The 26,757-nt window shown below is 43.6% G+C and overlaps 1 protein-coding gene across 2 annotated transcripts in view; it reads left to right on the top strand.

Annotated features, from left to right (window-relative positions):
* GRIPAP1 (GRIP1 associated protein 1) overlaps positions 1-26,757 on the top strand; it is a 195,825-nt gene that overhangs the window by 106,382 nt on the left and 62,686 nt on the right. For both annotated transcript variants that reach the window (XM_073599789.1, XM_073599790.1), the window contains 3 exons: positions 14,132-14,259; positions 18,512-18,634; positions 21,107-21,200. In XM_073599789.1, coding sequence (XP_073455890.1) covers positions 14,132-14,259; positions 18,512-18,634; positions 21,107-21,200 — 345 coding nt within the window. The remainder of the gene's footprint in view (positions 1-14,131; positions 14,260-18,511; positions 18,635-21,106; positions 21,201-26,757) is intronic.

Below are 26,757 nucleotides of genomic sequence, written 5' to 3' on the forward strand. Positions count from 1 at the left end.
CCTGAACCTGATCGTTCCAGGGATGGGGATGAGCACTGCAACTCCAACCGCTGTCTCTGGGCCTTATTGGATAGCAGCGGGAGCCATTGGCTGCCAACCAAATCCAGTGACACGGGGGTGGGGCCGAGTCGTGTCCTGCTGTCTGTGTCAGCAGGACTCGGGAGCGCGCCCACACATGTGCCCCCAGGGAGAGCAGCTGTCCCTGGGGGCACTCGAGAAGAGGAGGAGCCAGGAGCACCGTGGGGGGAACCTTAGAAGAGGAGGATCGGGGCCACTCTGTGCAAAATTACTGCACAGAGGAGATAAGTATGACACGTTTGTTTATTTCTGGGATATCGCTGGGATAAGTGTAAAATGAAGAAGGGGAGTATGTTGAAAATTAAATACAGTGTTCTTTTATTATATAAACTCAAAAGTCCCGGTTTGACTTGAACGCCTCTTGTATTTCAGTGACAACTGTCTTAAAAGGTATTCCCTGACTCTGTAGTGATTTTCTGTTGTGTTTCCAGGGCAGAAAAAGATAATTCAAAAAGGACACCAACAGCAGAAAAGCTTGCGTTGGCTTTTTTTTTTTTTTAATGTTTTTATTTTATTAGATCCATGCAAGAAAATAACACAGGCATTAAAGCATCACAATTGCAATAGAGACATTCATAATCCAGGAGCAACCTGGAGAACACATACCGTATATACTTAAGTATAAGCCGAGTTTTTCAGCACTTTTTTTGTGCTGAAAATGCCCCCCTCGGCTTATACTCGAGTTAAGCACTTTTCTGCAGCAGAGAGTGACATTTTCCGAACCGACTTTGGGGCCCCTTATTTCAGGGCCACTTGCTGCTAGGAACCCCAAATTTGGTGTGCAAACCCAAATCTCTGCTGCAGAAAAGTGCTTGACATTTTCCAAACCGAATTTGGGGCCCCGTATCTCGGGGCCATTTGGTGCTAGGAACCCCAGATTTGGATATTTTGCAGCGCCACTGGGTTTGCACACCAAATTTGGGGTTCCTAGCACCAAGTGGCCCCGAGGTACGGGGCCCCAAAGTCAGTCAACTGTGTCCAACTGCAAATTAAGAGGGTTTATGACTGGGTAGTCCTCGTTATAATACGGCACCTCATCCCAATGAAAATGGCAACAATGGTAGAGGGAAATAAGGGGATTCTAGCGGTGCCAAACAATTATTGTAATACGTTAATTTAAAATTTATAATGTTTTATTAACTAACAGATTAAAAGAGTATACAATAAATATGCACATCAAGGGTGTGATCATACAAAAAAGGGAATATACATAAACAACTATACAGCAATATTGCAAGACCCAGCCTGTGGCGTGGCGGCAGGTCTTGTAAACAGGTGTTGAAATCCTACCCAAGGACGGAGTCTTCTAGCCACTGGCATGTAGATGATCCTCAGATCATTATGACACTTTCTGGTACACTGTAGCGCCACCGATCTGGCTGGTTTACAGTCTATTGAACACTCCGCGCCATCAACAACATATGGCGCGTCAGACTCTCCCGCACAACCCCCTGGACCTTGTAGGCCCACGGAGCTATTGACGGGCGCATGCGCAGTGGCTTCACATGTCCGCTCACACGTTCGGTGAGGTCAGACGCCGCTCATGTGTGGGGGGCATAAGAGGCCGGCTTCTCCAGCCATTCCGCTGCCGGCGTTCAAGGGCACCCACACCCGTTGTGGTAAGCTTATGTTCTACATTGCACTCCGTGCTGTCGGCTCTTTTGTTGCTCATGTTTTCAACAGTAAGCTTGACTTTATGCCTTTTTCTACAGCGCAGCCTTACTATGCCCTATATACTATCCCCATTGACTGTACCTTCATAGTCCAAATTACTTTGAACAGTCTTACTGGACGTATGGGTGAGTTTGTTTTTCTCTCCCTATCTATTTAAGGAATCTTATGGGGCATCATACCTTATTGAACTTTGTTCATGGTCTTATACTGCAATCTTAATATACCTCTTTAATGATGGTTTCAATACTATCTTTTATATGTCCTTACCCCTCTCTTTTTTGCTTCCCTACTTTTTAGTTATCTTTCACCAGTCATTTCAGTCAACATTTATATCATCCTACCGGGTGCCCTTACATTTCTTCTGTTGTAATTATTAAGATTTATACTGTGAGTATTATTGAGGCTATGTTAGCCCGATGTCAGTCTGGCCTGGATACCCAGATTGTTTCTGGGGTTCACCAGAACCATATAATTCATATATAATTTTCTTTAATTTGTCAGGCCCTCTTCTTTGCCCCCTGCAGCCACCTACTTGCGCTGTGGAGCCTTGAATTCACCCTGGGGATTGCTACACCCACCCCTTGTGACTCACTGGTAGGTATTTCACCATCTAGGGCAATGAGGGTCTTTTTTGGGGTTACCCGTTGGGTGGGGAGTTGTCCCTTCGGGGGTGGTGATTGGAACGGTCATTCCCTCCAGCAATTTTTTGTGTGGGGAGATCTGTGATCATGTCTGACAGCCCTATAATGCATACTACTTTATTTTGTTTGTTCGAGATACATACTGTTATACTTTTCCTGATCTTTTATCTCTCTATTTAGAATTCAGGAAACTAATACAGGTATAACCAACTGTCCCTGAGGAAGCCAATGTTGGCGAAACATGTAGGATTTCAATACCTGTTTACAAGACCTGCCGCCACGCCACAGGCTGGGTCTTGCAATATTGCTGTATAGTTGGTTATGTATATTCCCTTTTTTGTATGATCACACCCTTGATGTGTATATTTATTGTATACGCTTTTAATCTGTTTGTTAATAAAACATTATAAATTTTAAATTAACGTATTCCAGTAATTGTTTGGCACCGCTATAATCCTCTTATTTCCCTCTACCATTGTGTCCAACTGCAGCAATGTCATTTCGGGACCCTTTGGGTCCAGAGACCCAAAATTTTGGCTGCAGCTAGGGGGCATCTAGGAACCCTTAACTACCGAGTTTGGGGAACCTATGGCTGCAAATGGGCACAGTGAGGCATGCAAATGGGCATTGTTGACCCTCTCTTCCACTTACAGTAGCTGCGCATTTCCCACCCTAGGCTTATACTCGAGTCAATAAGTTTTCCCAGTTTTTTGTGGTAAAATTAGGTGCCTTGGCTTATATTTGGGTCAGTTTATACTCGAGTATATACAGTAGTTAAATGACTAAATACAAATTTTACCACCATCCTGAGTGGGTACAAAAAAAAGCTTACATTGGCTTTAACCATTTCCTGGTCTCTCCAAAAATAATATATATATATATATATATATATATATATATATATATATATATATATATATATATATAAACTATGAGGCTTCATATATTCTTTAACACAGATTTGTAAATCTGGTGAAAATGTTCCTTTTTTTTTTTTTTTTTTTTTTTTTTTTTGTGAACTGCTGCATATCCAAGGACACTTTTCTTGGTGACAGGTTTCTGTTTATAGCATTGGAAGAATGTATTGAATGTGTTTTTCTCAATATTGTGTCCAGAAGGACCGTCACTTTCTGACCCGAGTGTTGCTATTTATATATATTGTTCTATATTATTCTTTCTCATGGCTAGAAGAGGTCCCAGAACTCCTGATGACAAAGACCTCTTCTGTACTTAGACTGGGGAATCAATGAGCTGTCTCTCTATATAGCTGTGGATTTGCAGCTAACTGATGTAATTCATGTTGGATGCCGGAGTTTCTATTTTCCTCTCCTCCGCCCTCTTTCTCCTCTCGTTCTCGTTTTCTTAAGACCAGCGCTGTCTGCTTGCTCCCTCCTTCCTCATGATCCCTCTGGAAGCATTAAGACAATCCACTTTCAGCAGTGCATTAATATTTCATTGCTGTGATGAGTCAGGAGGTGGGAGGCAGAAACAGCCAAACCCATCCTTGGGAAAAAAATCCGTTGGAAAGTGCTGAGCCGAGGTAATAGCTGCTTTACTGTGTTCTTCTGCATGAATCGCTGGCCATCCTCACCTTTAATACAGCCAGGATGTTAATAAAATAGCTTCAGGTAAACTTTGCAAATGGATATTTAAATGAACATGTGGTCAAGCTATTGCCATTCTAGTAGCTACATAGTCTTAAGCCATAAATGAGCTTTAAAACAAGCTTTCACTCACCTCTGTAGCTGCAGGCACTGTGGAGCATTTTATCCACAAACTTCACAGCAGAAGAGCTGAAAGCCGAACCTTGAGCTGCTCTCTTCCAGCACCCAGTACTTCTTTCTTCCCTCCTGGAGGCCCCCTTGCTGCCTCCCCCTTTTTTTTTTTTTTTTACCTTTTCCAGACGTCTTTAGTCTTGTCACATGACACACAGGGTTCACCTCATCTTTGGACCTTCCCTAGCAGTGAGCAGTGCTTCATGCAGAAAGCAGTGCTGACATTAAAACATCTATATCAATCCCAATCTCTGCATCATGGTATGCAGGTGCAGGGCACCATTATGGTAAGCACTAGGTGGCACAAAGGAAATACTGCGCGGGCCAACCCCAGACAACCCTTTTTAAGTGGTTGTAAACCCTACATACAGTATCTCACAAAAGTGAGTACACCCCTCACATTTTTGTGAATATTTTATCTTTTCATGTGACAACACTGAAGAAATGACAGGCCAAATTTGCTACAATGTAAAGTAGTGAGTGTACAGCTTGCATAAGGCTTTCATGTACACGGGACGTTTTTACAACCTCTCCTGAACGATTTAACTTGACAGATAGTAACCCACGTTTAAAAGTCTGTTTTGCCCTGTTTACATGTCCCATTTTGCCTTGTTTGCATTTAGAAGCATTTAAAAAAAAAAATGGGCAAAGATGAAAAACCCCTGTAAACGAAATGCGGCTAAATGCGATTTACCATGTTTAGCTAAGTTTGGCACTTGAAATGCCTCTAAACTCAGCTTCTGAACCCATTTTTTTGTGTTCAAAAAAGCCTCTAATCTCAAATGCCTAGAAACTACTGTAAACGACCCTGTGTATATGTACTGATAAGATAACATAGAGGAGAGTTCAGGAACAGTTGAAAAAAATGACCAACTGCTCCTAAACGTCCGTTTACCAGCAGCAGTGTACATGAGGCCTAACAGTGTAAATTTTCTGTCCCCTCAAAATAACTCAATACAGCCATTAATGTCTAAGCCACTGGCAACAAAAGTGAGTACACCCCTACGTGAAAATGTCCAAATTGGGCCCAAAGTGACAATATTTTGTGTGGCCGCCATTATTTTCCAGCACTGCCTTAACCCTCTTGGGCATGGAGTTCACCAGAGCTTCACAGGTTGTCACTGGAGTCCTCTTCCACTCCTCCATGATGACATCACCTTCAGTTTGAGGACGCCCCACAGATGCTCACTAGTAAGGATGAGCTCAGGCGTGTTCGCCAACAGCACGTGGAGATCCCGCCAGGAAGTCGGCACTGCACAGCTCTAATCACAGGCAGTGAGACATTGTCCCGATGCGTGGCTGCAGAAATCGGGAAATGTTTCACTGCCTGTGATTAGCGCTGACGGGCTCTGCATGTGCTGTTTGCGAACACGCCTGAGCTCATCCTTACTCACTAGGGTTTAGGTCTGGAGACATGCTTGGCCAGTCCATCACCTTTACCCTCAACTTTTTAGCAAGGCAGTGGTCGTCTTGGAGGTGTGTTTGAGGTCGTTATCATGTTGGAATACTGGCCTGCGGCCCAGTCTCTGCAGGCAGGGGATCATGCTCTGCTTCAGTATGTCACAGTACATGTTGGCATTCATGGTTCCCTCAATGAACTGTAGCTTCCCAGTGCCGGCAGCACTCATGCAAACCCAGACCATGACACTCCCACCTCCATGCTTGACTGTAGGCAAGAGACACTTGTCTTTGTACTCCTCACCTGGTTGCCGCCACACACACTACACACCATCTGAACCAAATACGTTTATCTTGGTCACATCAGACCACAATACATGGTTCCAGTAATCCATGTCCTTAAGCAGGCCATACATGGTCGAATTTCAAACAAATTTTCTTTTCAAAATCAGAAAGTTTGTTTTTCTTGTGATCCAATGATGCCACCATTGATTTTCGAAATTCGGCCAACCAAGCCTTGAATTTCACCTCATGTTGCTACAGAAAAGAATTTTCGTGGTTGGGAATCTTCTTTTCTCTACGTAAATATTCTTTTCTTATTACATTTCTCGCACAATTCTCACATCATTGATTAGAAAATCGTTTGTTTTTCTAAAAATTTCCAACATGTCCGATTCCTCAAATTTGATTGCTGCACGAAAATCGGCCGTAGCTGCAGCCCACTAATGGTGCGAAATTCGTACGAAAATTCTTAGATACGATTTTCGAAAGAAAATTCTTTTGAAATTCGAACCGTGTATGGCCGGAATTAGTCTGCTTGTCTTCAGCAAACTGTTTGCGGACTTTCTTGTGCATCATCTTTAGAAGAGACTTCCCTCTAGGATGACGGCCATGCAGGCCAGTTTGATACAGTGTGCGGCGTATGGTCTGAGCACTGACAGGCTGACCCCCCCCTCCCCTTCAACCTCTGCAGCAATGCTGGCAGCACTCATACGTCTATTTCCCAAAGACAACCTCTGGATATGACGCTGAGCACGTGCATTCAACTTCTTTGGTCGACCATGGCGAGGCCTGTTCTGAGTGGGACCTGTCCTGTTTAAACCTTTGTATGGTCTTGGCCACCGTGCTGCAGCTCAGTTTCAGGGTCTTGGAAATCTTCTTATAGCCTAGGCCATCTTTATGTAGAGCAACAATTCTGCTCCCCATTCACACCTGAGACCTTGTAACATAACAAGTCACATGACACTGGGGAGGGAAAATGGCTAATTGGGCCCAGTTTGGACATTTTCACTTTAGGGGTGTACTCAATTTTGTTGCCAGCGGTTTAGACATTAATGGCTGTGTGTTGAGTTATTCTGAGGGGACAGCAAATTTACACTGTTATACAAGCTGTACACTCACTACTTTACATTGTAGCAAAGTGTCATTTCTTCAGTGTTGTCACATGAAAAGATAGAATAAAATATTTACAAAAATGTGAGGGGTGTACTCACTTTTGTGAGATACTGTATACCCAGTTGAGTGATTGGCCTCAGGTGATTCACAGAGATGAAACAAATCCTTCGACATAAGTTGTATTTGTTTATCTACAGGAATTTTTCCCCTACATCCATTTAAAGTGCAGACTTTACACAGAATCTCTCAGCTCTGAAAATCAGGGGGTGGGGAGCTGAAGTTACATCGGTGAGGAGACTGTGCCCTCTTCTGTCACCTTTTTTTTTCTTGGTTAAGTCATTAGAAGTGACCATGCTTATAGCAGAGGAACAAAGTAGCAGAGAGAAACTACACTTAGTGCTCTGGATTGAGACAAGTGCACACTATAGAGGGATTTGCTTTGTTCATACTTCATGTCTGAGGTTTACAACCACGTTAAGAAAACTTTGACCATTGTTCGCTCGAAATTAATGATCAGAAACTCAGTTTACCCGGCTTCCCTCTGCAAGCAGTGAGTCAGTTGCTCAGCTACCCCTGTCTGGCCACAGGTTAACTTTACACGGGACCTCCACCTTGACCCTCATGTTTTAGGGCTTGTATACACAAGCTTTTGATGTCCTCATAATTGATTTCCTACAAGTCAATGCAAATATACAAATGGATTAAAAAAAAAAAAAAAGGCTTGCCGCAAGAGAAATTTAAAAAAAAACCTCAAATGTTTCTCATATACACTGATTAGCGATTAATATTATGATCACTGACCAGTAGGAAGTGTATTGCTTGTTTTAGAACAATGGAATCAGAAAGTGAACATGTGAAGATGATGGGTTGACAGCAGAGAAAAATGGCCAGGCATTAGGATATAAGTGACTTTGACAGGAGCTAAATTGTAATGGCTAGACAACTGGGTCAGAGCAACTCCAAAAATGCAGCTCTTGTGGGATGTTCCTGGTCTGCAGTGGTCAGGGCCTACTAAAAATGGTTCAAGGAAGGAAAACCGGTGAACCGGCAACAGGATCATGGGCGGCCATGGCTCATTAATGTACAAGGGGAGCGAAGACTGGCCTGTGTAGTCTGATCCAATAAGAAGAGCAAAGCTAAAAATACTCTTGCGCACAGGTGTGTTGGCCAAAAAGTCCCAAGGGTTCAAGAAGGACTATGGATTTCGGCTTTGCTGCTCTCAAAGGATGGGATTGTCCTAGTGTTAAAAGAAAAGAAGAAAAAAGAGAGCGCACCAGCCTAGTGCATTATCCTTAACAGATTTATTTGATTAAAAACAAGATAAAAACTACTCACAAAAGTTGAAGAAAAAATCGCATAGTAATCGCAGCTCTGATGAAGAAGGGTAACCTTCGAAACGCGTTAGCCAGCAGTAGTCCGTATGCCTCCTTCCTGGGACCTGGAAAACTGCTACCACTGGAATAATTGCCTCTGTGCGATTACTATGCGATTTTTTTCTTCAACTTTTGTGAGTAGTTTTTATCTTGTTTTTAATCAAATAAATCTGTTAAGGATAATGCACTAGGCTGGTGCGCTCTCTTTTTTCTTCTTTTCTTTTACCAATAAGAAGAGCTACTGTAGCTCAAATTACTAAAAAGTTAATCCAATTCGGATAGAAAGGTGTCAGAACACACAGAGCATCCCAGTTGATTGCATATAGGGCTGCTTAGCCACAGACTAGTCAGGGTGCCCATGTTGTTCCTTGTCCACAGCCAAAAGCGCCTACAGTTGTGTTGCAGCACAGTATTACATATAAGCATTGCAAAAAAACGGCCCAAAGGCTAACGCTGAGATAGAAAAAAAACAATCAAAAGATTATAAACACAGCTGCTAGCACCCCAAAGTCTAATACAAACTCAAACAGAAATTCATAAAAAGTAGATGCAGCGCTAGTGATATTTGAAAATTTACAAGTGAAAAAAGACTTGGAATAAAAGACTAAAGCAGAGGCCCAAAATTTCAGTCCATAGATATAAGTGAAACAAACATTCGTGCTTTGTATAGATGATAGGCTGTAGATGAGGAAAAAGTGACACTCCTTCACATTAATTGCATCCAGCTCCGCACCCAAGTTTGAGTAAGTGGCCTGCTTACCAGCTCTCCGTGACCACTAGAATAATGGTCTCACCAAGCACAGGGAAATAGATCTCCCCAGGAACCTTAATAATGACTCCGCTTTACTGGTAAAACTTGGAAATATAAAAAAAGAAATGCTCCCATAGTGCAGTACTTTAAAGTTTCCAAATTTAATAAAATAAGTGGATTACACTTACAAGATAAAAGCAGAATATAGGCATCAAAGGCGGCATGTCATGTAGTAAGAACCGCGGCGTCTCCGCAGGCTTCGCTTCATGTCCTGGTTCGCTTGTCTGTCAACCTCCTGAGGGGAGAGGCGTGATGATGTCATCGTCGTAGGCCCCACCCTGTGTGCTTCGTCACAAAAGAACATCGTCTGGCAACGCCTTTTGATGCCTATATTCTGCTTTTATCTTGTAAGTGTAATCCACTTATTTTATTAAATTTGGATACTTTAAAGTACTGCACTATGGGAGCATTTCTTTTTTTATATTTTCGAGTTTTACCAGTAAAGCGGAGTTTCCAGTCATTATTAAGGTTCCTGGGGAGACCTATTTCCCTGTGCTTGGTGAGACCATTAGGCTGCTTTCACACTGGGACGGGCAGGCATTGACAGTAAAACGCCGCTAGTTTTAGTGGTGCTTTACCGTGGTTTTAGCAGTGCTATTCGGCTGCTAGAGGGGAGCTTTTAATCCCCGCTAGTGGCCGAATAAAGGGTTAAATGCGCCCATGTAACGTCGCTACCGAAGCGCTTTGCAGGCGCTTTGCCAATTCATTTCTATGGGCAGGAGCGGTGGAGGAGTGGTGTATACACCGCTCCTCCACCTCCCCAAAGATGCTGCTTGCAGAACATTTTTTAACGTCCTAGGCCCTCTTTAACGTAAATATGAAAGTTCTGCAAGCTTGGGATTCCCAAACCCTGCCCTCTGAGCCATTATGCAGTTTAATTATATACTCCCTAATCTGTCAGAAACTAAACCCCCCCGTTCCACTCCCTGCTACATATTGCAAGAATGTAGATCTGAGGCCGGATTTAGCATGGCACAAAATGATAGGCTAAAGGCTGAACCTGCTTTGGGAAGCCCGTTTTTTATCTGGATAGCACTTGCAGCTCACTGATTGATTTCACTTGTTACCTTCAGGCACTGTTTAATTTTTTCGATTGGTCATTAAAAGAATGGTCTTGGAAACCACAAGCGGCTCTTGGCTCTCTCCGGTAATATACGTATATGGTACACATTTGTTCCAGCTCAGTAGCACTTTATTAGGATAATAAAAATTACAACAGATTTCCATTTTATCCTGGAACGCGGCACTGAGTGAACTGCGCAGTCAGTGTTAACGTCTTGTGCCTCTTGTTAATTCGTTGTGAAGGAATTTCTTTCCTAACATACTGTACTATAGAAGCTCTTGCATAAAAGATGTATAGTTTCCGATGTTGCCTCTTGTGTGAGCTCGCTTGCGGCTCTGCTGTGGGCGCCATGGCAGGAGAGCTAGTTAAATAGATTTTTTTTTTTTTTGTTTCTGCCAGGGTTGTATACTTCTCTTATTGTACACTCTACATTGGTGGTATAGTAAGGCCCATTGTCCAGAAAATCATGCAACTCCTACACCTTCACATTACGTTGACCAGCTGGCAGTCTGCAGTGGTTTTAATCTTCCTGGGTAATAGACACATCTTACATGTTACAGTCTTTGTACAATCAACTGTAGAAAAAAAATCATGTGATATGAGGACCTACCTAAGGTATGCAATCAATTTATATCCAATCAAGCAGTCCCTTGCACTACATAGTTGTTGGTAGATCTAAGGCCTCATTCACACTTGAGCATTTTTCTGCTCATTTTCCTACGTCTGACTATGTAGAATCATATTCTTTCTAATTTTCAGTGTTTACACCTGTATGCTCAGTCACTCAACACCCTCAAGAAACTACACAAGCTTTTTTCTTTTTGCGTATTCAGGCGTTTTTGATCTCATAGACTTCAATAGGAATGCATTCTCACACATGAAGAATTAATTTCCCCCAACAGAACAGCTTTCGGTCTTTTGCCCAACCTAGGAAAAAAAATTCTCTCTTGAAGCCTGATATACGTGCAAAAACACCTGAAAAAAGGGTTCGAAATCACCAGGAATACGCTCTGTCCAGTTCCCACATTGCATCTCTCCTGCAGGCAGATCACACTGCCCTCTGCAAACCACTGCGGGTGTCAATACAATGGTAATTACACCCCCAGATCATTTTGCAGATCACAGTGCAACCTGTGGATTCGGACAGGAATCGGATGGCATGGGTGTGAACACCCATGCCATCCGATTCCAGTGCGGGGGGAAAAAAAAGTCCCTGCACCTTTTTAATAGGAATTCAGTCATACAACTTTATGGCTGAACTCGCATTGCACAGACATCACATGTGATCGGCACAGTAGTGCGGGTGTGAAACACATGCAATGTCTGTGTACGCAATAGTGTGAACCCAGGCTAAATGAATGCACGTTCTATTACAACTGTATAACCCAAATCTTTCTACCTTGAAAATAAATTACAAACGTAAGAGGTTTAATTTGTGCAGCACTCTTTCGAAAACCTCTGCTGGGTGAAAGTTAGAAGGTGTTTTTCTTCTTTGTGAATAAGTCTCCATTCATGTTAAACACTTCCCCTGGATGCAGCAAGACTCTGTGCTATAGGTGCATCCGAATTGGTCGAGCAGCTGTGGCCAGAACTCCACAGTGTGCATTCAGGGTCAGTTGGAGACTCTGTTTTCATGTAACCACTTGGATGAGTACAAAATCGCACAGCCGCTGCTGGTCGCACACAGTTTGAGCAAGTAGTGTTTACAACCACCGGCAAGAATCTACTGTGCACCTTTCCAGCAGGACAAAAGTACATTAAAATGATTTTCCTTTAAATCCTTTGCTGCATTTGAGCTGCAGTTTGAAAAGCTCTGCGTGCTGCATCTTTGGTGCGCTTTCTAAAAGCGCACCAAAGATGCACCATCCATTAAAGCCAATAGGAACCGCCACAAAAATGCATCCATCGATTTTGCTGGTTGTTAGGGAGCTGGCACCCGCCAGCATCCTTAACAACCAAGGAGTAGCTGATTGTTAAGGAGCCAGCACATGCTGGCTTCCTTAGCAATCAGCAGATAGGTCAAAAATATGCACTCTCCCCTATCCCCCGCCAGGGTAGCATAGGCACAATCTGTTCATCCAGCTCCTCTGGTCCGGCCATCCCCTCCTCTCCTCTTCTCACAGCTGTTGCTCCTGGCTGACCCACCTGTCCTCTGTCTCTCCGCCATCGCTCATACTGACCACTGAGGGGGAGGCTTTATCACTGGTTCTGGATCCTTAACAACCACCCACTGGCGTCCTTAAAAACCAATGAATAGCTGGTTGTTAAGGGGCCAACACCCGACAGCGTCCTTAACAACCAGCTATTCATGCAGATGGGCTGTAATGCAACACATGTAAAACGCAGTATGCGTTTTTAATGGACTGCAGTGTGAAATTATATGCACCGCAGTGTGAAAGCATCCTAAGTGAGCAGTCTGTGTAATTCGATTCCCTCAGTACTACAGATCTATTTTACGACCTAACTGTTTAAAGCCCAGTTCCAACCAAAACTTTTGTTTGTCATAGACTAGGTTAAAGTAAATGTTTATTTTGCGGTCTGTGACCCTGTCAGGAAGATTGTACCTCATTTCTTTTCCCTGTGACAGCTGGCCTAGAAATTAGGAAATCAGTAGTTTTAGGAACAGGATGATCCAATCATTAATAATAACCTGACAGAGGTTCTAATCCTTTATCATTGTTCTGAAAATGTGTTTTATTGCAGCTTGTGTGCCTAATGGAGCGATTGCCCATCGCTTCCTGTTCATACAAGAAGTGAGAGGAAATCTCCCCCAGAGGGACATACACCAGAGATAAAATTTACCAAAGGGTCCATCCCACCCCTACTCTGTTTTGGCAGGAGTTAGGCTCCAAACAACCTTTCTGTGTAGATAATCTGGATCATTAAAGGCTTGTTTACACCAGCCATGTTGGGCAGCATTTCCCAGCCGGACAACCAGGCAATTTCCCTTATGTCCTATTGCTTCAGTTCATTGTATTTTGCTGCATTGGTGTGCACTCGAAAAACAAAAGGACGTGTTCAGCGCATCCTAATGTTCTGTAATGCACCACGACACGCTGCAGTGCAAAGAAGTAAAAAGAGAAGTTACAAAAGCTTTTTAGCGATGCAGGGGATATGCACAACACTCACCAGCGCACGTGCATTGTGTGCACCTTACTCATACTTGCTGGTGTGAATGAGCCCTAAAAGCGGAGTAATAAGAACTGAAAGAATGCGTCCTACACTTCTATATCCATCATGTTATTGGAGGACAAACCTGAGCTTTTTTTTTTTTTTTTTCTTTTTTCTTTCGTTTTAAATAAAAGTGGAACAAGCACTATAAAAGAAATACTTTGTGACAAAGCATTAGCCCGCTTCACACCTATGGACACATGTAAGGCACATTGTACATGCTTTGTGGGGTGGGACCCATACACGTATGCACAAAGTAAACAAAGCACCTGACCCTTTAAGGCAGTACAACGTGTGTGTACATATGCGCTGTGAATGTAGTGTGTTGGGGATAACATGTGTTTGTGGTTTTTTGTTTTGTTTTGTTTTTTTTTGTTTTGTTTTGTTTTTTTTTTGTTTTTTTATGCTTGGACATTTTTCTGAGGACTCATCTCATTGGAAGCAAAAGGCACAGGTACCATTAAATGTGTACAGGTACCATTCTATGTGTTGAAGCTTGAGGCAAAGAGTATGCATCAATGTAACAGGGCCTCACTGGTAATTGGTTCTGGGTGCCCCTAGCTGTCAAGACACATGCATGTATTCAATTAATGAAAGACCAGTTGAGAATGAGTAAATAGTAAGCCGTTTTCACAGAAAGGTTTGTTTTTGTGTCTGTGCCATAGGATTTTTGGGCAGGTCAGATACTGTAACGGGTTGCTTAGTTGTGCATGGTTGTCCAAAATGTTTCTGACTGGTAATTTTTTGCTTAGGTTTGGAGGATCTTGTATTGGCGGAGATAAGTTCCCCCAGTCGGGCGCAAACGGGTGACAGCAGCAGTGTCTCGTCCTTCAGCTACCGAGAGATGATGAAGGAAAACACAGCGCCCAGTAGCAATAAGGTAATATGCTGATACGTCTCATTTTAAATATTTTCTGTCGCTTTCAAATTTTGTTTCTATGTTATTAATCGAAATCGCTATTTTTAGAGCTAACTCTTTCTATACCTACAGTTCATCTGATTCTCATCTGAGAGTCAGGATTACTGTGTGCAAGAGTAGCGTAAAAGTAATGACCGGAGCCAGGTGTCAGTCTTTACTGACAGCAGCTCTAAAGTATCACGGCTCATAGATGAATAAAATATTTCAGAAATGACAGGTTCTCTTGAAGGTACCCATACAAGGAAATAAAGTTTATTGTAAGATTTTTTTGTATTTCTTTTTATTTGTATGTATTAATTTTCCATTTATTTTTATGATGACATTGCATATACTCTACTCTACTCTGAGTAGATTTTTTTTCCTGGTAGATTTATAGATTTAAGAGCCTGCACATATCCTAGCCACAAACTAGGTGTTTTTATGTATGTTTACTAAGGGATAATTAAACAGGACATCATAAGACTCAAAGACAGACTTTCCTGTATAGTTTAAAAACTGCCAAAAATCCTGTCGTATGCTTTATAGTCCTAAAGCCAGATTTTCACTTTTGTCTTCTTATTGGGGAATTCTGCCTCTAGTTTTGCTCTATCAGTAACACTTATCTCCAGGAAATAAGCATAGCGTGCACAGTAGTCACTCCCCTGTATCCCACCTCCAGCACACACATTGGTGGTCTCCTGTATCCCACCTCCAGCACACACATTGGTGGTCTCCTGTATCCCACCTCCAGCACACACATTGGTGGTCTCCTGTATCCCACCTCCAGCACACACATTGGTGGTCTCCTGTATCCCACCTCCAGCACACACATTGGTGGTCTCCTGTATCCCAACTCCAGCACACACATTGGTGGTCTCCTGTATCCCACCTCCAGCACACACATTGGTGGTCTCCTGTATCCCACCTCCAGCACACACATTGGTGGTCTCCTGTATCCCACCTCCAGCACACACATTGGTGGTCTCCTGTATCCCACCTCCAGCACACACATTGGTGGTCTCCTGTATCCCACCTCCAGCACACACATTGGTGGTCTCCTGTATCCCACCTCCAGCACACACATTGGTGGTCTCCTGTATCCCACCTCCAGCACACACATTGGTGGTCTCCTGTATCCCACCTCCAGCACACACATTGGTGGTCTCCTGTATCCCACCTCCAGCACACACATTGGTGGTCTCCTGTATCTCACCTCCAGCACACACATTGGTTTCTTTCCTGAATCCCACCTCCAGCTCACACATTTGTTTCTCTCCTGTATCCCACCCCCAGCACACACATTGGTTTCTCACCTGTATCCCGCCTCCAGAACACATAATGTTCTCTCCCCTATATCTTACCCTGGCACAAACATTGGCCTCTCCCTTGTATCCCACTGCCAGCACACAAATTGGTCTCTCCCCAGGATCTGGCCCATAGCACACACCTTGGTGTATCTCACATCCAGTACACACATTGTTTTTTCACCTGTTTCTCACTCCCATCACATGCATTGGTCTCTCACCTGTATCCCTCCCCCAACACACACATTGATATATCACTTGTATCTCACCCTAAGCATACACATTGATCTCTCCCCTGTATCCGAACCCCAACACACACATTGATCTCTGCCTTGTATTTTGCCCCAGCACATATTGGTCTACACTCTCTCTCACCCTCAGCACACCTATTGATCTCTTGCGTGTATTTTGCCCCCAGCAGCACAAACACTAGTCTCTCCTCTGTATCCCAACCCTAGCATGCAGATTTGTCACTCTCCTGTATCCCACCCCAACCCACATATTGTTTTTTTCCTCCGTATCTCACCTTCAGCATACACATTGAATTCTCCCCTGTATGTTGCCCCCAGGACACACATTGGTTTCTCCCCTGTATCCCACTGCTGCTTCTGTATTTTGCCACTCCGCAAACACCTTGGTCTCCCTGCTGTAAACCAACTTCAGCATACACACAATGTCTCTCCTGTATCCCACCTGCAGCACACACATTGATTTCTCTCCTGTATCTCACCCCCAGCAAACACACTGGTTTCTCTCTTGAATCCCAAATCCAGGACACACATTGGTTTCTCTCCTGTATCCAACCTCCAGCTCACACATTGGCTTCTCTCTTGTATCCCTCTACTAGAACAAACATTATCCCTGTATCCCACCCCCAGCACATACATTGGTTTCTCTCTTGTATCCCACCTCAAGCACTTACATGGGTTTCTCTCCTGTATGCCACCCTCAGCACACACATTGTTTTCTCTCCTGTATCCCACCCCCAGCACATACATTGGTTTTTCTCCTGTATCCCACCCCCAGCACACACATTGGTTTCTCTCTTGTGTCCCACCTCCAGCAGTTACATGGGTTTCTCTCCTGTATCCAACCCTCAGCACACACATTGGTTTCTCTCCTGTATCCCACCCCCAGCACACACATTGTTCTCTCTCCTGTATCCCACCCCCAGCACACACAATGGTTTCTTTTTTGTATCCCTCCACTAGTACAAACATTGGTCTCTCTCTTGTATCCCACCTCCAGCACTTACATGGGTTTCTCTCCTGTATCCCACCCCCAGCACATACATTGGTTTCTCTCCTGTATCCCACCACACACATTGATTCCTCACCTGTATCCCACCCCAGCACACACATTGGTTTCTCTTTTGTATCCCCCCCCCCACCCAGCACACACATTGGTTTTCTCTCCTGTATCGCACCTCCAGCATACACGTTGTTTTCTCTCTTGTATCCCTCCACTAGAACAAACCTTGGTTTCTCTCTTGTATCCCACCTCCAGTACTTACATGGGTTTCTCTCCTGTATCCCACCCCCAGCACACACATGGGTTTCTCTCCTGTATCCCACCCCCAGCACACACATGGGTTTCTCTCCTGTATCCCACCCCCAGCACACACGGGTTTCTCTCCTGTATCCCACCCCCAGCACACACATTGTTTTCTCTCCTTTTTTTCCCCTATATCCTGCCCGTAACGCTCACATTGGCCTGTTTTTCACATGTCAGGGGCATAAAGGAAATCAGGGAGAGAGTATTTCTTTAAGTTCTCTAGGTGCCACGCAGATTAGAAGAGAGCCTTTTGGAACTGGGGAGAATAGCGGGTACCTCCCTGTCCCATCTTTCCCTACCCCTCCTTATCCCTTCACTGTTCACAGAAGCAAGAACATAGCTGCAATATTCTTGCTTCTGAGTGCAGATTTATAAACTTCCCATATATGTTAAATAAATAATATATGACTGGTCATTTACCACATGCATTTAATATATGACTTTTATGTCTTCCTCAGTTCCATGTTAGCTTATAAGCCTCATACCATTTGTTTCCTTTATTCTGTATGTTTAAAATGTATGTATGTTTAATGTACAACCTACTGTAATGGACCACAGTTCTAGAGATTTATTATACTGCAACTTGTGGTTAATTTCATCCTTCTGTTGAAATCCGTGAGCTAAACAGGAGCTGCCGTTGCTTGCAATTCAACAGATCAGGTAGTCTGAGAAGGAGGGAACAGGGGGAGCTGCGCTGCTGAGAAAGCTGACTTGAACAACTTAAAGCGGAGCCCCACCCAAAATGGGAAGCTACGCTTGTTCACACCTTCCTCCACTGCCTATTTGACACTTTTTTGGGGGGGAGCAGGTACCTGGTTTTGATAGGTACCTGCTTCCACTTCCGGGTAAGATCGCTGCTGCGATCTCCGAACATTTCCGTACCCTCCTCTTTCCCCCTACTGCCTTCTGGGACACACACAGGTCCCAGAAGATGCCGGGACCAATCAGAAAGCGCAGTGCGAATCGTGCATGCGCAGTAGGAAACTGGCTGTAAAGCCAGAAGGCTTCCCTGACAGTTTTCCTTACTTATAATGCCGGCGCCTGCACCCGAAGCCAATTGACGAATCAGCTCTGGGTGCTGACATTGCAGGATCCCTGGACAGGTAAGTGTCCTTTATATTAAAGTATATAAGTATTTGTAGCTGCTGACTTTTATTTTTTTCCAGACTGGAGCTCATCTTATTTGCTTTACTGTGAATTTGAGGATGAATTACTCTACAGTGCCTTGTTCTAAAGATCATTTTCTCTTAAATATATGTAATTGGAGATCCATAGCCTGGCCAATGCTGGAAAATGAAAGAGGGAGCTTGCATAGTTGCTTTGGATATGGGATCCTTTTATCAGTATAATAGACTGCTTTGTGATGTCTTTTCTAGTCTAACAGTGGAAGTCCACAGTCCCAGCCTCAAAGACCGGCTGAGCTATCAGATGAAGAAGTTTCTGACCTGTTTCAGAGATTAGCCGAAATTCAACAAGAGAAATGGATGCTGGAAGAAAAGGTAAATCTATTCACTAAATGTTTTATTACCCATTAGTGTATATTTCCTATTACTTTGAACTGATGGGCTCTAATAAGACTGGCGTGAACATCGATCATTTTTATTTATGGTTCTTCTCATTAGGATCTGTGTTGTCAAAGGGTCAGTCCACCCAAAGCTGACATTTCTGATTTTTGTAGATGCTGAATAGGTAAAGACAGCAAATTGTTTATGTTTCTCTGGGGCTTAAGGGGTTTGATTTTGTGCTTGAGTTGCCTGATCTGCATTATTGTGGAGTGGGGGCACTGTTACTGTTGTAGGATAGAGAACAAAGGCGGTAACTGTGATGGGGAGGTTTTTCCGCTGGAGTCTCCATGAGATGTGAGAAGTCCAGCCCACTCCAACTTCGACTCTCCAGATTGACTCTTTGTGAAAAGGTTCCATTTAAATGAGACGCCTTTCTTTGTCCTGTTTACTTTTTTTTTTAAATGCTATGACCTCTTGCACACCACCTGAAATTTTAAATGAATATTGATGTGCAAGCAGCTTAACTATCCTCTGATGTAAGGAAAAGGAGAGCAAGGTTGAGTGATGCAAGCCCCCCTGTCTTCATGCACCCCTGGCTCAATCTGTGGTAGTCTCATGTTTTAGACAAGCAGTGGGTGGTGGGAATTATTAGACATGCTCAGTGCTCGAGCATGTTTCAGGAGTCAGGATGAAGAATAGTAACTGAAGGCTACTAATACTACTGAAGGATTCTATTATTCTATTATGTATTGCTGAATTTGTTTCGCTTGTTGACGATCAACCCATTAACATCACATTGATTTTAGTATGCCACCAATTAGGTGACTTGAAACAAGCAATTAATCTTAGACCCCATACACACTATTAGATTTTCTGCAGATTTTTGTCTTCAGATTTTCCAAAACCATATTTCAAATGCATTGTGGTGGTGTATAGAGCCAAAAAGATTAGAATTGTGTCGATGTCCCGATATTTATGGACCTGACTGTATGTCTGTCGGTTGTACCTGCATCCAAGTGTGTAAAGATGTTGCAGCCTGCATGCATCAATTCAAGAACAGGAGGCAGTTGCTTCAGTGTGGGTTCTATATACCTCTTATCAGAGAGTTGCCTTGTGCTGTCCAAAGGATTGTAGCTGTCTCCAACTGTGTGAGACAACAGCTCCTCCTGTTCTTGAATTGATGCATGCAGGCTGCAACATCTTTACACACTCGGATGCAGGTACAACTGACAGACATATATGGATGTGATATACCTCCCAACTAGCCACTCTCTTCTATGTTGGTCTACCATATTGTACAGACTTCTCCTGTTGTTCTTCAAGGCTCTGATGAAGAGGGAACCCCTCGAAATTTTAATGTGTATATTTTGTAACCCGGTTTTTATGAATACGTAGCTACTTTTTATATGCATTTATTTGTTTCTGTATATAATAAATAAACACGCCTTCCACCGCTTTGTTTCACCTGGCTCTCTTTGGACCACCCCTGGTCAGCTTAGGCAGTGGGACACGCATGATCATCTCTTAATTCCCTCCCTTTGAAAGTACTACCACTCTATACTAGCAGCACCTTCACAAGCACAAGAGAAATTCTTTCTTTATTCATATAGTGCAAGGGCCTGCCTGATTGCATACAAATTGAAACTCTTAAGGTTTGACCTCTTTTTATATGGTTTTGGTAAATCTGAAGACAAAAATCTTCAGAAAATCTTAGCATCAAAGAAGATTAAAGGAAACCTTCTGAAAAATGTTGAGGGTGCCTTGCTGCCCCCTTCTGTAAATAGTCGCATAGCTGTCCTGCTGATCCAATGGCTTTTAAGGTTTCCAACTTGGTCTGTAAATCATGAGTTATGCCAGGACACTACGTTTTCAGGGTGAGCAAAGTAATAATAGTCTTGGTACTCTTAATTGTCTATGCATTGTTCAGTGTACTTTGAAACCAGCAGGCCTGATCAGTTACTCCCCCTCTTTTTTGCTGCACTTATAGGATGCTTGTGACAAGGGGTGTGGCTAATACATATCTACGCCATTGCAAAATACTGCAATGAGTGGGCTAGAATTTCATTTATCCTAAGGGAACAATGTATTTTAAGGCAGTTGCAAGCAAACCTCATTATAAAGTCATAAACAGTGACAGTATAGAGCTATAAAGAGATAAAAAGGTGGGAGATTTCAGTTGGGCTTTAATGGCAATTTGACCTTGCCTACCCACAGTCCACAGTGCGAATGTTAAATCCTTCACTTTCTGGTGGTGTGGGATAAAGTTAATTGTTATATGCTAGTTATAGCCATGTGAATGCAGCCAGTTTAATAAAAGCTTTTAATGTGTGCAAGGCTTATACATTTTGTTCATATATAAAATATAATTATCTGCATTGTGTGCTCACCGCAGAGCCCATTCTTTCCATACTTCACTTTAATCTGACCAGCACTGACAATGGTTTTAATTTAATGCCTGTCTCATAGGTTAAGCACTTAGAAGTGAGCAGCGCCTCTATGGCAGAGGACCTATGCAGGAAAAGTGAGATTATTGAGACCTACGTCATGGACAGCAGGATAGGTGAGTGATGCACCACACTCTGTGACCTCTTCATCTTTGCCATGGTTGAGTAACAATGGGTGTTTGTTGTGGAACTACAAGTCCCAGCAATTCGAATAGCTTTAATGCAAATTTAAGGCCCTTCATGTCTTATTTGTTCTGCGGGTCATAGGAGTGTTAGGTTTAAAGTATTCGGGAACCACAAGCCCTGGACACTTTGGGGGTTATTTACTAACACTGAAGTATGCAAAATCTGTTGCAACTCTGCATAGAAACCAATCTACTTTCAGGTTTTATTGCCAAAGCATAATTAAACAAGCTCATTTTTTTTCTTTATAGAATGTGAGCTACAGCTGTAACTGCATTGAAAGTTAGGTCCGTTTTTCATCTATACGTTGACAGGTGAAAAATGGACATCAATGCATCTCTATCGAGAAACTGATGTAAATGGATGATCATCCATTTACATCAGTTTACATCCGCATACCTCATCATTCGTTTTTTTAAACTGGTCAAGGGCCTTTTCACACGGGCTTTCCATTCGGGTCCACCTGTTAGTTTTTTTGGCGGACCTGATCAGACCATTCAGCCTTATGGAGCGGTGGATGTCAGCAGTGACATGTCCGCTGGTGTCCGCTGGTATCCGCTGATATCCGATCCTGTGCGTGAAATCCAGACGGATGGAAACCTATTCTCCAGATGAATGGAAAATAGGGATTGGATGAAAACGGACAGGCGGTCCATTTTCATCCGATCTCCATAGAGGACAGCAGGGCTTTGACAGGTCTATCTCCGCACAGTGAGCGGAGACGGACCTGTCATCCGCCTGCTCAGCGGGGATCAGTGGATCGATCCCTGCTGAGCAAAGCAGAGGCCTGTGTCAAAGCGCCCCAAAGCTCTATTTTTCTTCCATTTAAAAGACGGATCGGATGAAAAATGGATGTAAACTGACAAATGGTCAGTTTTTCATCTGTTTTTTCATTGGTAGTGGATGTAAAAAAAACTGATGAAAAACTGATGAAAAACTGATGAGCACAGATGAAAAACAGATGAATACTTCAATGAAATGAACGGTCCGCATGTGTGAAAGGGGCCTAAACTGATGAACATCTCATGAAAACTTCACGGCTGAACTGATGAAATGAATTAGTGTAAAAGGGGCCTTAGAAATCGCCCCCCTACAGCTCAAGTCATTTTTTTTTTTTTTTATCAGGACCTACCATTACTGGGGTAGATGTCTTCTGTGTGTACTGGCTAGAGTGTTGTCAGTCAAGATTAGGCCCAAAAACTTTTGGAAAATTATTTGTTGTTCAAAGTGGTAAATTCAAGAACAAAACTCTGACATTTCATCAATTTCTAAAGCCCCATACACACTCGGATTTTCTGCTGATTTTTGTCTTCAGATTTACCAAAACCATGTAGTGCAAGGGCCTCCCTGATTGCATACAAATTGAAACTCCTAAGGTTTGACCTCATATTATATGGTTTTGGTAAATCTGAAGGAAAAAAATCAGCAGAAAATCTGATAGTGTGTATGTGGCTTAAGTGTTTTCTTTGAAATTATTCACCAGATATGGGGGAAAAAAAAAAGAAAAACTGAGGGCCTATTTTTGCTTTGACCACAGTAATACTATTCAGATCAAGCATCTCCTGTCATAACTGGGACTTCATTAGTTTATTACTAGATGTTATGTGCACAATTTATTCCACTATTGTTAACAATAATGATTCATTGTTGGAGATGTGTGTTGTTGTGTTAATTGGGCACTGGTAAACGAAAAAAAAAAATGTAGTTTTTGCCTCCGTTTTTTGCCTAGAGAGATGCGTGTAGTCAGGTAAGAGACTTTTTTTTTTTTTTTTGTCGTCTATTTCGAGACACAGGAAGTCTTTCCCCTTTTGTTTTTTTTTCTGCTGGACAATGGTAAACAAAATGTCATATAGCATCCCCCTTCTGCTTCTTCTGCTTGCAAAGAGTCATATAGAACATCAATCCATTCCTGCTGCCCAACTACAGTGACTTTGGAGCACTCCAGCCATTCATTCTTTCATCTGCTACCAGCTATCTGGTCTTCTTTTCCAATAATTTTTAATCAGTATTTCAAAGGAAACAGGTATCTGGTTTTATGAGTACCTGAGGCCTTGCTTCTTGCGTTGATCCTTGCTGCCACTCAGTTGCAGTGGGGGCTGTTGGGTAGGCTGGCACTTTTATTTCTAATGGCAGCCCTTCTACTGATGGTGTTGACATCTGCATCCTGAATCCTGTAGCCATATGCTTCTAGAGTCTATGCTATCATTAGTGTCCTCTTTAGCTCCGTTCAGTGTGTCTCCTTTCGTTCTGCTGAGGTTTTTACCTCCTGTAATACAGGACTTTGTCGCTCAAATCATTCAGTTATTTGCTGATTCTGGTTGCAGAAGGCACAGATCTACGCCTACGCTGCCTTCCCCAAATTGTGTGTCTGATTTACTCAAGGCCATGATGGTTTTTGAGCCAACAGCCTTCAGAGTTTAATTCTAAGTCACTCCAGTCTTCAACTGATGAGCTTGCCCCTGAGGAGTCACTGTCTACTGCTTTTGCTCTCAAATTACCAGAGACAGTTTTAGTTCTTATCACGTTGACACTAGGGAATCAGCCTGTTGCTTCTACCATTGCTGTTTCCTTTAACTGATTAAGAGCTAGTTGGTGGCTATAGTTAAAAGGGAACTTCATCTGTAAGATATCTTACACCAAAAATATGGCTGGGGTATACTGGATTTTCTGTGGTGCAACACAAACAATTTACCAAAAAATTTCTTTAAAATCATCACTTTATTGACATAATAACAATAAAAACATGGTTCACAATAATTTAGGTTAAATTATACTGTCTCCCTGGTAGTCTCCTATCTCCATACATTTTAGGTTAGATATTACACCAATATATACATAGATAGGTGATGATCTACAAATGGCCTCCAGCATCTGGAGAAAAAAAAAAGGAGGGAGAGAGGAGGATGCTTGCAGTTCTCAACATGTCTCGTGGAGGGTTTGCTTCTTCAGGAGAGGGAACAGAGGAGGCAACAGTTAGTAAATCACCTTGGTCAGTTCTCTAGCTATGCTGGGAACTCGGCCTGCTCTCCTCCAGTGATCAGACTTGTGCTGACCAACCCCCACCCCGCAGGGTTTACAATCACTTTGATGAAAAAGACATTTTTTTTTTTTCTGGGCCTGTTGACATTTGGACTGTATGGACTGTTATGCAGGTGAAAATAATCTCTAAGTGGATGAAAAAAGAAACTAGGATTTTTATACTCAATATAAAATTTCCTTCTTGGAGTCCATTAAGGCAGCGGTCCCCAAACTTTTTGGCAAGAGGGACCGGTTTTGTGGAAGAAAATTTTGCCAGGGACCGAGGGGGAGGGGGAGGGGGTGGTTGGGTGTAGTCATGGTTGAAGTGGGAATTCGGCGGCAGGTGATTTGTCTTGGGAATGACTGGTGTTGCACTTCAATCATCCCGACACTATGCTTGACATGGTGTCAGGATGATTGATTACATATTCATATATCAATCAATATATCAATCAGTGGGAGCCCTGAGCTTGTAATTTGCCACTTGTAGCCTGCCACCAGATGCAGCGTGTCACTTGCCACCCGTAGCCTGCCACCAGATGCAACGTGTCACTTGCTACCCGTAGCCTGCCACCAGATGCAGCGTGTCACTTGCCACCCGTAGCCTGCCACCAGATGCAGCGTGTCACTTGCCACCCGTAGCCTGCCACCAGATGCAGCGTGTCACTTGCCACCCGTAGCCTGCCACCAGATGCAGCGTGTCACTTGCCACCCGTAGCCTGCCACCAGATGCAGCGTGTCACTTGCCACCCGTAGCCTGCCACCAGATGCAGCGTGTCACTTGCCACCCGTAGCCTGCCACCAGATGCAGCGTGTCACTTGCCACCCATAGCCTGCCACCAGATGCTCACATAGAGGCCTGGCTGTATGCCTGCAGCCAGGTGCCTGTGCCTCCTTCCAAGTCCCCCTCTAATCCCCGCTCAAGGAGACTTCTATCGTGCCTTTGCTTGCAGCAGTGCCGGCCTCACGCTGCCTTTCCTCAATACAGTCGACACACTGGAGCCCCCGGAAAGTTAGACGTCCCTCCCTCCGCTGGCTGCTGATGTGGTTCTTCCCAGTGGTAGTGCAACCTGGGGGTTGGGGACCCCTTCATTAAGGCCCCTTTCACACTGGGGCGGTAGGGGGCGTCGGCGGTAAAACAGCGCTATTTTTAGCGCTGTTTTACCGCGGTATTCGGCCGCTAGCGGTGCGGTTTTAACCCCCCGCTGGCAGCCGAAAAAGGGTTAAATCCACTCGTATAGCGCGGCTATAGCCGCGGTATAGCCGCGCTGTCCCATTGATTTCAATGGGCAGGAGCAGTTTAGGAGCGGTGAATACACCGCTCCTTCACCGCACCAAAGATGCGGCTGACAGAAGATTTTTTCTTCTCCTGCCAGCGCACCGGGCTTTCACACTGAACAAACAGCGGAGGCTGTTTTGGGGCGGTTTGCAGGCGGTTTTTTTTGTTTTTTTTTTAACAACAAGGGTGGTCTTTATTGAAGAAAAGTCAGTACATAATATACAGTTGTAAAGAAACAATATGGTAGGTACACAGGTATCACATGTTCTGCATAGGTAGGGAACAATGAACAGTACAAGAATAGTTGACCAAGTTTATAAAGACATTAAACAAAAATGGGGAGGGGGGAGCAGGGGGGGGCGAGAAATGGGGGGGGGGGGAGAGGGGGGGGCAGCCCGGACCACATCATATGACACACGATCATAAACAGCTCATGTAGGGTCAGTCCATGGCTGCCACATTCTTGTGAACTTCCGAGGGCACCCTCTATTCATATAGGTCATCTTGTACATAGGCAGGACCGCATTGATTGAGTCCTCCCAAGCCTCCACTGAGGGAGATCTAGGAGAGCTCCATTTCAATAAAATTTCCTTTTTTGCATAATAAAATAACAGTGACACCAGCAACTTTGTGTATCTAGGCCTCTGATCATCCTCATGTATACCCAGCAAGGCCATCTCAGGAGTTAGAGGTATTTGTAACTGTAGACGGGTATTAATAGCTTCCCTGACAGCAGCCCAATAGCGGGACAGTTTAAGGCAGGACCAGAACATGTGGATATAAGAACTGTCAGGAGATTGGCAGCGTAGGCAATTCTGGGATCTCTGAGGGTATATTCTATGCAGTCTCTGAGGCGTGAGATATATCCTATGTAAAAATTTTGTTTGAATTAATTTATCTTTATAGGATATTACCAGTCTAGAGCTATCTTCGAAGCATTCCTCCCAAGCCTCTCTATCTAATGTTGGGACCTCAGCCACCCACCTGTTCCAGAGTGTATCCATCTTTGGGGAAGTTCTTCTAAGGAGGGTCAGATAAATTGTGGACAGGGGCTTGACTAAGCCCTCCTGAGCCAGCAAAGTCTCAACCTCATCAGATTCGAGAACTGGAGGTATGGGGAACTGTGCCCGGAATGCATGTTTTAGCTAATGGTAGCGGAATATCATCCACCCAGGCAGATCATATTTGCCCCT

The sequence above is a fragment of the Aquarana catesbeiana genome, linkage group LG09 (assembly GCF_042186555.1).
Source record: "Aquarana catesbeiana isolate 2022-GZ linkage group LG09, ASM4218655v1, whole genome shotgun sequence".
Classification (NCBI taxonomy): domain Eukaryota; kingdom Metazoa; phylum Chordata; class Amphibia; order Anura; family Ranidae; genus Aquarana; species Aquarana catesbeiana.